The sequence below is a fragment of the Pan paniscus genome, chromosome 10, assembly GCF_029289425.2.
Source record: "Pan paniscus chromosome 10, NHGRI_mPanPan1-v2.0_pri, whole genome shotgun sequence".
Classification (NCBI taxonomy): domain Eukaryota; kingdom Metazoa; phylum Chordata; class Mammalia; order Primates; family Hominidae; genus Pan; species Pan paniscus.
Window position 1 is genome coordinate 114,446,080 of NC_073259.2, and position 14,500 is coordinate 114,460,579.

A 14,500-nucleotide genomic window follows, 5' to 3' on the forward strand; every position below is an offset into this window, starting at 1 on the left:
GTACTTTTCTTTCTGATGGAGAGGCAGCTAACAGTAATGGTCATTCATGGAGTACTTACTAGGAGCCAGGCAAAATACTAGGTATATTATTTGTCACCTCAGTCCTCCAAGATAAGTGGCTATTAACATCTCCATTTTACAACTAACAGGCCTTAAGCTCAGGGGTACCTTGACTGTAAGAGGTAGATAGCCTTTGAACCCAGACACGGTTAATTTTACAATCCATGTCTTCCCACTATCTGTAACTTTGGAGCCAAGGCAATTTGAATTTGAATCCTAAAGCTTTGTTTTCTAGTTATGAGGCACTGGAATGTGCAGTTACTTAGCTTCTCTAAGCCTTGGTTTCCTCATAAGTGATTTTGAGACAATACTTCAGTTTGACTGTGTAGAAGATTAGAGCTAATATAAGTAACATGGGTAATAATGCGTAGTAGCAGGTAATCTGTGTGTGTTACTAATGTGGGTGATTAGAGCTTTTAAAATGCTTTGAAATCCATTAGGAATTTTATAACTAACACAGATACCAACAGAAGGATATTCCTTTCTTTTGGCTTTACTATATACCAAGACTGTGGGTATATTTTGTTGCATTACTAGTTTAAAAACTCGTATATAAATTCATTTCTTTTTAATTTCCTCATTATGGTTAAGGCCCATATATAAAATTGGTCTTGTATATATGCTCTACACTGGATCAAAGTAATTCAAGGTAGAGTCAAAGTGAAGTTGGTCAGAAAGTAATTGTCACTCATTCACACACAGAACTTCCATCATAATCTCAAAGTCAAAGAAAAATTTATAGTGTTTTTAAATGTTCACTGAAGTGGCAGCAGGGCAGGAAAGGAATTGTCTTTTTAAAGTACTTATTAGAAAGGACCTTGTGATTGTTGTTGATCAGTTGACCCTTATTGATTAATGATCATTGCTATTATTGCATGTTACTAGCTTGAAACTAAGTGGGGATGCAGTTTAACCAACTTGTATTTACTCATAGCTCTACCCATGAGAAAAAAAGCAGAACCAATATGGCTGTGAAACAAGGACGATTTTATTTGAGGCATAATACTTTGTCAGAAGATATACCCATTGTCATCATATTTAAGGTAAAGCTGCAGCTCTCTTCTGAAAATTGTAAGAATTCTTTCTCTGGTTTATTTACATATGTAATTAGAGATTTGGAGGGTAAGGAATTCTTGGAATAGAAAGATTTGTGATGTAAGTTGTCAGTCATATGATGTATTTTAAATTGAAAGCTGGCTGGGCATGGTGGCTCATGCCTGAAATCCCAACACTTTGGGAGGCCAAGATGGGCAGATCGCCTGAGCCCAGGAGTTTGAGACCAGCTTGGGCAACATGGTGAAACCCCATCTCTACCAAAAAAAAAAAAAAAAAAAAAATAGCTGAGTGTGGTGGTGTACATCTCTACTTCCAGCCACTCAGGAGGCTGAGGTGGGAGGATGGCTTGAGCCTGGGAGGCAAAGGTTGCAGTGAGCTGAGATTGTGCCACTCTGCTCCAGCCTGGACAACATAGTGAGAACTCATCTCTACAAATAATAAAAACATTAGCCAAGCGTGGTGGCATGTGCCTATAGTTTCAGCTATTTGGGTAGCTGAGATGGGAGGATCACACAAGCGCAGGAAGTCAAGGCTGCAGTGAGCCGTGATCATGCCACTGCACTCCAGCCTGGGCAACATAGCAAGACCCAGTCTCAAAACCAAACAAAAAATCAGCTTATTTGTGAATTGTTGGCCTAGAACCCAAAAGACATTTTCCATAGAAACAATATTGAAATGGTATAGTCTTCTCAGATACAGGCATACTTCAGAGATATTGCTGGTTTTGTTCCAGACCACCACAATAAAGCTAATATCACAGTAAAGTAAGTCACACAAATATATAAGTTTCCCAGTGCATACAAAAGTTATATGTGTACTATACTGTAGTCTGTTAAGTGTGCAATAGCGTTATGTATAAAAAATATATGCCTCAATTAAAATGTACTTTATTGCTAAAAAATTCTAACAATTATCTGAGTCATAATCTTTCAGTGAGTTATAGTCTTTTTACTGGTAGAGGGTCTTACCTCAGCGTTGGTGGCTACTGACTAATCAGAGTGGTGGTTGCAAGGTGGCTGTGGCATTTTCTTAAAATAAGACATCAGTGAAGTTTACCACAGCTATTGACTCTTCCTTCATGAAAGATTTCTCTGTAGCACACAATGTTGATAGCATTTTACCCACAGTAGAACTTCTTTCAAAAATTGGAGTCAGTGATAGCATTTTACCCACAGTAGAACTTCTTTCAAAAATTGGAGTCAGTTGTCTTAAACCCAGTTGCTGCTTTATCAATGAAGTTTACATAATATTCTACATCCTTTTTTGTTATTTCAACAATGTATACAGCCTCTTCACCAGGATTAGATTCCATTTCAAGAAATCACTTTTTCTGCTCATCCTTAAGAAGCAACCCCTCACCCATTCAAGTTATATCATGAGATTACACCAATTCAGTCACATCTACTTCTACTTCTACTTCTAGTTCTCTTGCTATCCCACCACATCTGCAGCTACTTTCTTCACTAAAGTCTTAAACCCCTCAAAATCATCCTTGAGGATGGAAATCAGCTTCTTGCAAACTCTTGTTGATGTTGGTATTTTGACCTCTTCTCATGAATCACAGATATACAAACATTCTCTTTTTTTTTAAGTGAAAGCAAGTTTATAAGAAAGTAAAGAAACAAAAGAATGGCTACTCCATAGGCACAGCAGCCCCAAGGGCTGGTGGTTGCCCATTTTAATGGTTATTTATTGATTATATGCTAAAGAAGGGGTGGATTATTCATGAGTTTTCTGGGAAAGGGGTGGGGAGTTCCCTCCTCCTTTTAGACCATATAGGGTAACTTCCTGACGTTGCCATGGCATTTGTAAACTGTCACTGTGCTGGTAGGAGTGTGAGGATGACCAGAGGTCACTCTCATCGCTATCTTGGTTTTGGTGGGTTTTGGCTGGCTTCCTTACTGCAGTCTGTTTTATCAGCAAGGTCTTTATGACCTGTATCTTGTGCCAACCTCCTATCTCGTCCTGTGACTAAGAATGCCTTAACCTCCTTGGAATGCAGCCCAGTAGGTCTCAGCCTTATTTTACCCAGCCCCTCGTCAAGAGGGAGTCACTGTGGGTCGAACACTTCTGACATATTTTCCCCCTTCCCTTTTATAAGACAACCCTAGTCCTAAGGTTTATAGAAGGATGAAGCTCCATCTTCCATAACTTCTTCAGGCTGAATAGGAATGATGATATTCCTGCCTAACTATTAGAGTCTCTTGTATTCAAGGGAATCATAGATGTTCTTATTGGCATCTAGAAAAGAGTGAATCCTTTGTAGAAGGTTTCCAGTTTATTTTGTCCAGATCCATCAAAGGAATCACTATCATGGCAGCTATAGCCATAAGACTTGAAAGTTGAAATTACTTCTTTATTCATGGGCTGCAGAATGGATGTTGCATTAGCAAGCACAAAAACATTAATCTCCTTGTACATCTCTATCAGAACTCTTGGTGACTCAGTTCATTATCAATGAGTAGTAATGTTTTTAAAGGATCTTTTTTCTTAGCAGTAGTTCTCAACAGTAGACATAAAATATTCAGTAAACTATACTGTCAACTGATGTGCTGTCATCCAGACTTTGTTGTTTCATTGGTAGGGCACATGCAGAGTAGATATAGCATAATTCTTAAGGGCCTTACGATTTTTGGAATGGTAAATGAGCACTGACTTGAACTTTTTCTAGACCCTCACAAGAAAATCAGCCTGTCCTTTGAAGCTTTGAAGCCAGGCATTGACTTCTCCAGCTGTCAAAGTCCTAGATGGCATGTTCTTTCAATAGAAGGCTGTTTCATCTACATTGAAAATCGGTTGTTTAGTATAGACACCTTCATCAGTGATCGTAGCCAGATCTTCTGAATAACTTGCTGCAGCTTCTCCATCAGCACTTGTTGCTTCACCTTGCACTTTTATGTTATGGAGATGGCTTCTTTCCATAAATCTCATGAACCAACCTCTGCTAGTTTCCAACTTTTCTTCTGCCCCTTCCTCACCTCTCTCAGCCTTCATAGAATTGAAGAGAGTTAGGCCCTTACTCTGGATTATGCTTTGACTTAAGGGAATGTTGTTGTGGCTGGTTTGCTCTTCTATCCAGACCACTAAAACCATCTCCATATCAGCAATAAGCCTGTTTCACTTTCTTATCATGTATATGTTCACTGGAATAGCACTTTTGATTTCCTTCAAGAACTTTTCCTTTGTGTGCACAACTTGGTGCAGGAGGCCTAGCTTTTGGCCTGTCTCAGCTTTTGACACGCCTTCCTTTCTAAGCTTAATCATTTCTAGCTTTTGATTTACGGTGACAGACATGCAACCCTTTTTTTTTACTTGCATACTTAAGAAGCCATTCTTGGGTTATTAATTGACCTAATTTCACTATTGTTGTGTCTCAAGGAATAAGGAGGCTCAAGGAGAAGGGAGACAGTTGGGGGAATAGCTAGTTGGTGGAGCTGTCACAACATACACATTTATAGATTAAATTTTTCATCTCTTACGAGCACAGTTTGTGGCACCCCAAAACAGTTAAAATAGTAACGTCAAAGAACACTGATTGGCCGGGCGCAATAGCTCACGCCTATAATCCCAGCACTTTGGGAGGCTGAGGCAGGGATCATTTGAGGTCAGGAGTTCGAGACCAGCCTGACCAACATGGTGAAATCCCATCTGTACTAAAAATACAAAAATTAGCAGGGTGTGGTGGCGCACATCTGTAATCTCAGCTACTTGGGAGGCTGAGGCAGAAGAATCGCTTGAACCTGGGAGGTGGAGGTTGCGGTGAGCCGAGATTGCGCCACTGCACTCCAGCCTAGGCAACAGAGTGAGACTCCATCTCAAAAAAAAAAAAAAAGATCATTGATCACAGGTCCCCATAACAGTGGAAAAGTTTGAAATATTGCAAGAATTACCAAAATGTGACACAGAGATATGAAGTAAGCACATGCTCTTGGAAAAATGACACCAATAGACTTGCCTGAAGCAGGGTCAATCTGGAAGCAGGGACAAACCTTAAATTTGGAAAAAACACAATATCTACAAAGCCCAATAAAGCAAAGCATGATAAAAATGATATGTACCTGTAGTTACATAGCAGCCCATTTAACCTGTTCTAAGATGTAAATACTATACACATTCAGTGAACAGTTAAATTGTCGTATTAGTTATCAAGCAAAATAAAAAAATAGTTGGCATTATGTGATACAGTTAGTTGATCCTCAGTATTTGCAAATTCCCTATTTGTGAATTCACTTACTTGCTAAAATTTATACATAACCCCAAAATCAATACTTGTGGTGCTTTTGTGGTTATTCACAGATATGCACTGACACAGAGTGGTAAAAACTTAGAGTCACCCAGCACACATATTCCCAGCTGAGATTGAACAAGGCAACACTCTGCCTTCTTGTTTCAGCCTTCATGCTGTAATCGAGTGTCCATTTTGCAGTCTATTTAGTGCCGTATTTTTTGTATTTTTGTGCTTTGTTGATTTGCAGTATAAGATGGCCCCCTAGTATAACGCTAAAGTGCTGTCGAGGTGTTCCAAAGGGCAAACAGGCTGTGATGTGCCTTCTGGAGAAAATATGTGTTAGATAAGCTTGATAAGCTTTGTTCAGGCATGAGTTATAGTGCTGTTGGCTAACTTCAAAGTTAACTAATCGATATATATTAAATGTCTTTTTTTTTTTTTTTTTTGAGATGGCGTTTTGCTCTTTCACCCAGGCTAGAGTGGAATGGCGCGATCTCGGCTTAATGCAACTTCCCTTCCAGTTTCAAGCTATTCTCCTGCCTCAGCCTCCCAAGTAGCTGTGATTTCAGGCGCCCTCCACCACGCCTGGCTAATTTTTGTATTTTTGGTAGAGATGGGGTTTCACCATGTTGGCTAGGCTGGTCTCAAACTCTTGACCCTGTGATCCTCCCACCTTGGCCTCCCAAAGTGCTGGGATTAGGCGTAAGCCACAGCGCCTGGCCTTAAATATCTTTTAAAAGAAACACACAGAAAATAAGGTTCTGTACTGATTAGTTGAGGAAAATGTTGTGACCATAGGCTCACAGGAACCTAGCCCTATATTTTTCCTGGAGCAATGGTTTAGTATTCACTATTCAGTATTTGGTATAATTCAGCAACTTTATAGAACATAACTACCTTGGATAATGATAACCGATTGTATATAGGTATAAAATGAATCTTGATAACCAGTTTAGTTGAAATGAAGAGCTCAGATTATTTGAGGAGATACTGGATGCTTCAGATAATTTTAGAAATTTATAGTATTTATTCAGTTTCAATAGTTGTGATAGTGGAAATAATTTTTGAGTCAAAATTAGAAAAAAACAAAGGAAGAGATCCTCTGAGGTTGAACTAAGTTGGTTGAAACGGAAAAGCATTTTGGGTATAAGCCTCAGAGGAGTAAGAAAGAAGGGAATGAGTCTTTACTGTTAAAGTTGTAATCAGGTGACAGAGTGTAGGAGTCAGGGAGGAAAGTAGCCCTCAAATCAGTCTGGTGATTGGGGTTTAGGGAGAGAGTATTGGTAAGAGTATTCATAAGTATTGAATGGACATTGACAAGTCAGGTTCTTTAACTCAGGAAGCATCCATGTTCTAAATGCAATTGTGTGAAGAAAGTTTTAGGAAATTTTAAACTGTTTATTGTAGCCTAATGTGCTTTTGAGTTCTATAAATTGAGATGGAGCCATTTTCTTTTCAGGATGATGATGATAGTCTTAGTAGCAGTACCATGATATCAGAGGGCCCAGGAAGAATTCTTAAATATACTTTTTCTTTTCTTTCTTCACGGTTTGCATTTTTTAAGCACAAAAGTAATTTTGGCTTTTCTTGTAGGGATCCCACAGTGCCCAATGCAGTGTTTTATGTACATACTGATGAATAAAGAAAATTTTATCTAACAGGGCTGGGCGCGGTGGCTCATGCCTATAATCCCATCACTTTGGGAGGCCAAGGTGGGTGGATCACTTGAGGTCAGGAGTTTGAGACCAGCCTGGCTAACATGGTGAGAAGCCATCTCTGCTAAAAATACAAAAACTAGCCGGGCATGGTGGCTCACGCCTGCCCCAGCTACTTGGGAGGCTCAGGCAGGAGAATTGCTTGAACCCAGGAGGCAGAGGTTGCAGTGAGGCGAAATCGCACCACTGCACTCCAGCCTAGGCGACAGAGGGAGACTCCATCTCAAAAAAAAAAAAAAAAGAAAACTTTATCTAATGGTGTAGAATTACATCTCCAGCAGAGGGCAGTATGTTCCCATGCATCCAAAGGACTTTTTTTTTTTTAGAAAGTTTTATAGACACTTGAAGATGCATAGTACTCTTTCTTTCTACCAGAAATTATAAATTAATTATAATGCGTATAATCTTCTATCACTCATGGAAAATGCATGACTAGACTCATGCATACATTAAAATCAGAAAACATTAAGTACTGTTTTTTGGCCCGGTGATGAGTTTAATAAGACAGTTTTGCTGGGCGTGGTGGCTCACACCTGTAATCCCAGCACTTTGGGAGGCCGAGGCGGGTGGATCACGAGGTCAGGAGATGGAGACCACCCTGGCTAACACGGTGAAACCCCGTCTCTACTAAAAATACAAAAAATTAGATGGGCATGGTGGCAGGTGCCTGTAGTCCCAGCTACTCAGGAGGCTGAGGCAGGAGAATGGCGTGAACCTGGGAGCCGGAGCATGCAGTGAGCCAAGATCACGCCACTGCACTGCAGCCTGGGCAACAGAGCAAGACTCTGTCTCAAAAAAAAAAAAAAAAAAAAAAAAAAAAGACAGTTTCTTCTGTCAAGTTTGTTTAATGTTTATATTGTACATATATACACGCATATGCTTACATACACACAGCTGACTTAAATCCTTTTTAGAATAGGGCTGTAAATTAACAATATGCATATTTATGTAACCAGTAGTTGTGGTTTCAGACTTCTCCCTTTCTGATTATAAAAACATTCCTTGCATTATTTAAATTTAGAAAGCCACTTAAAAGTATATCTACATTTTTGGATATATTTTTCCAGACAATTTTCCTGTGCTTTTGTGATATACACATACATTTTTATTTTTTTCACTTAACAGTGCATTATGAATAGCTTTCCCTGTTATGAATCTGCATCATTATTTTTAGTGACTGTTGTGTAGAAGTTGCATACTTGTGGTGGAATTTACTTAACCACTTTCCTCTAGTGGGGCATTTAGGCACCATTTTTTTCCCCAAGGCTTTACTCTTAAACACAACCCTAGGATGACTGTTATACATACCTGTTTGTGCACATTGCTGATTGTTTTGTAAGACTTTATTCCTGAGAGTGGAATTTTTTTTTTTTTTAAACTTCGTGCATGTTGCCGATTATTTTCCTGAAACGTATCCACTACATTCTAATCAGTAAATATTTTAAAATTTTTAGTTTGGATAAATGAGCTAAATATTTTGGTCATAAATGGTCACTTTTATTGGTCTCCCGCAATAGGTATGTTTTAATAAATTGATGGGAATTTGTTTGATAACCACTATTTAGACTTTTCCATCTGGGAGGCAGCATAGAGATTGGATATCTTAGAATCAGACAGATTTAGGTTGAATCCCAGCATCTGCACTTATTAGTTATGTGACCTTGGGCATATTTTCCAGTCTCTTTAAGTCTTGGATAACTCATCTATTAAGGTGAGAATTTTAAGAGAGTTGCTGTGAAGAGCAAACAGGATCATGTATTTTTTGAAAAGTCCTGGAAGGGGAGTGCCCTTTTTCTTTCCTTAGTTGTCTTTATGGTCAGAAACCCGGGAAAACAAATGGGGATACCAGAAAAGACACATCATTTCTCTTTGAGTGTTGTGTGGCCCTAACACAGACCTTGACAGTCATTAGGACTTGATGGTTGTTGATTATAACCAACAATTGGCTGAAAGTGACAGGAACAGCAGGGTTTCCAGATTCCATGCTGAGTCTGAATATGACGGAGAAAGCTTTTAAGACATAGATCAGCCTTATTTATGGACTTGGATCACTACAAAGGTTCTCCTGCCCATGAATCTTACCCACTTTACATTTTGTATTCCCAAGTATGCAGCCTGCACTTATGATGGCATCTGTAGTTTGAAAGTTTTTGTGGAAAAGAGGATCAAATTTCAAGGGTGCTGGGCAATGTTTCCTGGAAACTAACTTATATGGAAATTTATCTTTTTTTTTTTTTTGAGATGGAGTCTTGCTCTGTCACCAGGCTAGAGTGCAGTGGCGTGATCTCAGCCCACTGCAACCTCCAACTCCCTGGTTCAAGCGATTCTCCTGCCTCAGCCTCCCAAGTAGCTGGGATTACAGGCATGCACCACCACGCCCAGCTAATTTTTTTATTTTTAGTAGAGACGGGGTTTCTCCATGTTGGCCAGGATGGTCTTGATCTCCTGAACTGGTGATCTGCCCACCTTAGCCTCCCAAAGTGCTGGGATTACAGGTGTGAGCCACTGTGCCTGGCTGAAATTTATCTTCTTTAAAGAGAAACAGTTACAAAGTTAGAGAGGGCTATCACCGTTCTCTTATTACCTGCTGGGACTACTGTGAGTAATAATAGATTGATTTTGGTCTACTTTAAAGAAACATTAGAGATTTCTGAGTATTAGATATTTTAAGAAGTTATTTCCTTTCCCGCCTTCACACAATATATTTCAACCTGTCACCATTAGTGTGTGTATCAGTCTCTTCTGCTCATTAGTATTCTTTTTGTCTTTAAAAGTCACGCTTTGTAGATATCTAAAAAGACCTCATGCCACTTTTTATAGTGCATCTCCCCTTATTTTTGTTCAGTGGTATTGCTGATTGCTAGAGTGTAGGGGACCTGCCGAAATGTATTATCTCTGCTATTTTTTCATAAGGTTATTATGTAGGATTTACTTTTGACTTATTAGAAAAAATGATTTCAGATACCTGGAGTACAAAGAGGTCCATATAAAGCCAGTTTTCAGATGTCTAAATTATGTCTTTAAAGTAAAATAGTTGAGCATTTTGCTGTCGTTTCCATAGCAATATGTCATTTATTTGTAGCTGTGACTACTGAAGGCTAAATAGTCATAAAGTCAGTTCGGTCTTTGCAGCTGGTGTGCTTTGATGATAACTTGACTGAGTTATTGCCCCTGTATTTAGTGACTTGATATAGGAAGAGTTTAGTCCTTTTAGAGCAAAGCTTTGGCAGTAATCATGCTTTTTGCACATATGGTGTCATTTACCATGTGCTTGGCATATCTTTGCTTCATAGCTTAGAAATATTTGGAAGGCCTAAGCAGTCTGTTTAGATCCCTGTTAGGACATTTGAGAATTTTATGCAGTTATGAAATCACCACTTAGATTCAGCATCAAGACAACTTGAAGTGGCAATCCATACGTCAAATGAGGAAAGACCTTTTCATTACAGGTTGAGCATCCCTTATCTGAAATGCTTGGGACCAGCAGTGTTTAGGATTTCAGGTGTTTTTTTTTTAATTTTGGAATATTGGCATTATCCTTATCCTTATGGTTGAGCATCTCAAATCCAGAAATCCAAAATCTGAAATGCTCTAATGAGTATTTCCTCTGAGTGTCATGTCTGTACTCAGAAAGTTTCAGATTTTGAAAGCTGGTCATGGTTGCCTGTGCCTATAGTGCTGGCTACTTTAGAGGGTAAGGTAGGAAGATTGCTTGAGCCCAAGAATTTGAGGCTATAGTATACACTGCAGTTGCGACTGTGAATGGCCTCTGCACCCCGGTCTGGGCAACATAGTGAGACTCTGTCTCTTAAAAAAGTTGGCTGGGCGCGGTGGCTTTGGCCAGGCGTGGTGACTTACACCTGTAATCCCAGCACTTTGGGAGACTGAGGTGGGTGGATCACTTGCAGCCAGGAATTTGAGACCAGCCTGGCCAACATGGCGAAACCCCATCTGTACTAAATACAAAATATTAGCTGGGCATGGTGGCAGATGCCTGTAGTCCCAGCTACTTGGGAGGCCGAGGCAAGAGAATCACTTGAATCCGGGAGGCAAGAGGTTGCACTGAGTTGAGATTGCACCACTGTACTCCAGCCTGGGCGACAGAGTAAGACTCTGTCTCTAAAAAAAAAAAAAAAAAAAAAAAAAAAAAGCAAAACAAAAAAACAAGCAAAACTCTCTCCCCCCAGTTTTTTTTTTAAGTTTCATATTTTGGAGCATTTTGGATTTTCAGATTAGGGAAAATTAACCTGTATTATTTAAACACCAAAGAAAGGAATTCTGTTCTAATATTTGTGACTGGCTACTTGCAGACCAAAGAGAAAGTGTAGATGATTTTACATATGTGCCATCACCATCAAAGTAAATGCAACTCAGTGTGCTTGAGCTAAGAATAATCTAGTTTTGTTTGTTTGTTTAAAAATTAGAACTGGTAATTTTTTTTAGGATTGCTATCTTTTAATCCATGAAAGGCTTAGTGTTTTAATGAAATCGTGTAATTTTTAAATAGTGGAGCTTATTTCTAGTATCCATTTGATAAATGTTTCCATATCAAATTGGAGTTTAAAAAAAAGACTGCTAAAACTATAGAAAAAGGTCTTGCATCCTGAGAACTTGTTTGCAAAAAAAAAAAAAAAAAGAACAAAATAAATTGTTTTAAATTCAGATAGTGAATTTAATTCCAAAAGTTGGTATATTAGTTATCTGTGCTGTGTAACAGATTATAGCATAGCTTCTATTCATTGGGAATTTAAGACTTGCTTAGCTGGGTGGTTCTGGCTCAGAGTCTTTCATGTGCCAGGATGTCAGCCACAAGCCGAGCGTAGTGGCATGTGCCTGTAGTCCCAGTTACTCAGGAGGCTGAGGTGGGAGGTTCACTTAAGCCCAGGAGCCTGAGGCTGTAGAGCACTATGATCGCACCTGTGAATACCCACTGCCTTCAGCCAGGGCAACATAAGCAAGACCCCTTCACCAAAGAGAACAAAAGAAAAGATAATCAGCCAGGGCTGCAGTTATCTGAAGGCTGAACTGAAGCAGCCTGGAGAATCTACTTCCAGGATAACTCACCCCCATGGCAGTTGACAGAAAACTGCAGGTGCTCATTGGCTGTTGGTAAGAGGACATAGTTTCTCACCACCGGACCTTGCCACAGACTGCTTGTGTGTTTCCATGACATGGTAGCTATCTTCCTCCAGAGAGAGCACTTTTAGACAGAGCAAGCAGGCAGCTATAGTGCCTTTTATGACCAATCCTTCAAAGTCATCATACGTGCCACCTTCACATTTTTTTCTATAGAGGTGAGGCATTGAGCTTAGCCTGCACTTGGGGTGGGGAATTAGTCTCCACCTTTTGAAGGGAGTATCAAAGAATCTATGAAGGTTTTTAAAACCACCAATGTTGGCCTAAAAGGGACATGGGATCTATTCAGATTTCCCCCAGATCTTCAAAACTTTCTATAAGTTTACATCGGATCCTAAAGTATCCAAATCAAATTTTTAGAATGCAGACCACTGAAGGTCAAATGTAGAATCATAGAATTTTGAGCTGGAAGGGATCTGGTTTTTCATTTATGCAAATGAGAAAACAAAGGCGAAGAGGTTGCATGACAGTAGTAGTTGTAATGTCTGTGTGTGTTGTTGGTATTATATTAGGACAAACACCTCAGATCTGTGGACTTTTAGATAGATGCCCCTGTTGTACTGAGGATAATGTCCTTGATTTTCTGCATTGGAACTTGGGATTTGATTTTCCCTTCCTTTCTTTTTTGTGTGGAGAACTGGGAACTAGGGCATCAACACTAACTAGACAATTATCCTCTGGTTCTGTCTTCTCTACAGCTGAAGGAAGAATTTTAATGCAAACATAACTTTTCCCCTCACTTCTAAGAAGCTGACTATTACTCTTCCAGGAGAGATTTAGTGAGATTATGCTGTGTTCCTTGATATGGCAAAATTCCAGGCAAATGTGTGAAGGAGTGAGCCCTAGTACCATATGGAATCTACAAAGACTTGCGTTGCTGCTGCCACCTTGAAACACTTAAGTGGGTTTCTGAAACCTCTTAAGTGTGTTCCTACTTTTTTTTTTTTTTTCCCCCCCCTGAGACGGAGTTTTGCTCTTGTTGCCCAGGCTGGAGTGCAATGGCACAATTTCAGCTCACTGCAACCTCCACCGCCCGGGTTCAAGCGAATCTCCTGCCTCAGCCTCCCGAGTAGCTGGGATTACAGGCACATGCCAACACATCTGGCTAATTTTTGTATTTTTAGTAGAGATGAGGTTTCGCCACGTTGGCCCGGCTGGTCTTGAACTCCCAACCTCAGGTGATCCACCTGCCTCGGCCTCCCAAAGTGCTAGGATTACAGGTGTGAGCCACCATGCCTGGCCCATGTATTCCTACTTTTTAAGTCTCCTTTGAAACCTGCATGAAGTTTGGTTTGATATCTTTAGAATAGTGAGGTAAAACGTGTTTTAGGAAAAATTCTTTTCCTTTTTAGGAAAAATATGAGTGATTTGACAGTTCTCAGAAAAATTAATTTTGTGACAAGACTGATTGGGATTCTGCTTATTTTCAGCAATGCATCTTTTCTGATTCACTGCCTTTTGGCTGTTTGTCTTTACAGTTTGCCTTTGTAGTCATGACCAGTTGTCTTTACCGTACCTCCCAGCCTCCTTTTTTCGTGATGAAACTCTTAGAATATTTAAAAATTTTAGCAGATAGTACACATGCAAAAAATGTTTGAGAATGTTTGTTTTCCACTTTCTAATCAAAATATCTGTTTCAGGTTTTTCTGCAGCTTGGGCAAGGCTGCCAATGCCAGATGGCACCATTTCTGAGAGAAGAGCTAGCTTTTGCTTAGAAGTAATACCCACAAACAATGCCAAATTAGCATAAGCAAATGTCAGTGAGTTAACACAAAGCCAACACTCTTTCTATCTTTTCTTTCCTTCCTAGGCCATGGGTGTTGAGAGTGACCAGGAAATTGTGCAGATGATTGGAACAGAGGAGCACGTGATGGCTGCATTTGGGCCCAGTCTGGAAGAGTGCCAGAAAGCTCAGATTTTCACACAGATGCAGGTGTGTCTTTTCATGTTGTCCTTTGCTATGAAATGGAATTGGAGACTTAATGCTGCTCATTGATAAAGCTCATCGGATGTGATGGCTTTGGGCTCATAGATTTGGGAAAGGTATTGGGGTGATATGGGAGGAGTGAAGTTTCTTTAACTCACTTTCGTCGGGTTTGGAGGAAGGAGTTTGCCCAGACAAATTAGGAGCCTATGGTGCCCGACTTAGAATAGGTGATATATGGCGAAGAGGTGTTTGTTTTGATATAATAGGAAGTACTATTTTTTTTTCCTTATTTGCCTGAGTGATAATATATTTTTTTAAACTATGGCAACTCTCGTGTACAGGTTTTGTGTGTGTGTGTGTGTGTGTATGTGTGCATGC

At 39.7% G+C, this 14,500-nt stretch overlaps 1 protein-coding gene across 2 annotated transcripts in view; it reads left to right on the top strand.

The window, feature by feature from the left end:
* The window catches only part of POLR3B (RNA polymerase III subunit B), a 150,334-nt gene that overhangs the window by 22,074 nt on the left and 113,760 nt on the right, over positions 1-14,500 (top strand). For both annotated transcript variants that reach the window (XM_003832543.7, XM_003832544.4), the window contains exons 9-10: positions 995-1,103; positions 14,006-14,128. In XM_003832543.7, the coding sequence (XP_003832591.1) occupies positions 995-1,103; positions 14,006-14,128 (232 nt within the window). The remainder of the gene's footprint in view (positions 1-994; positions 1,104-14,005; positions 14,129-14,500) is intronic.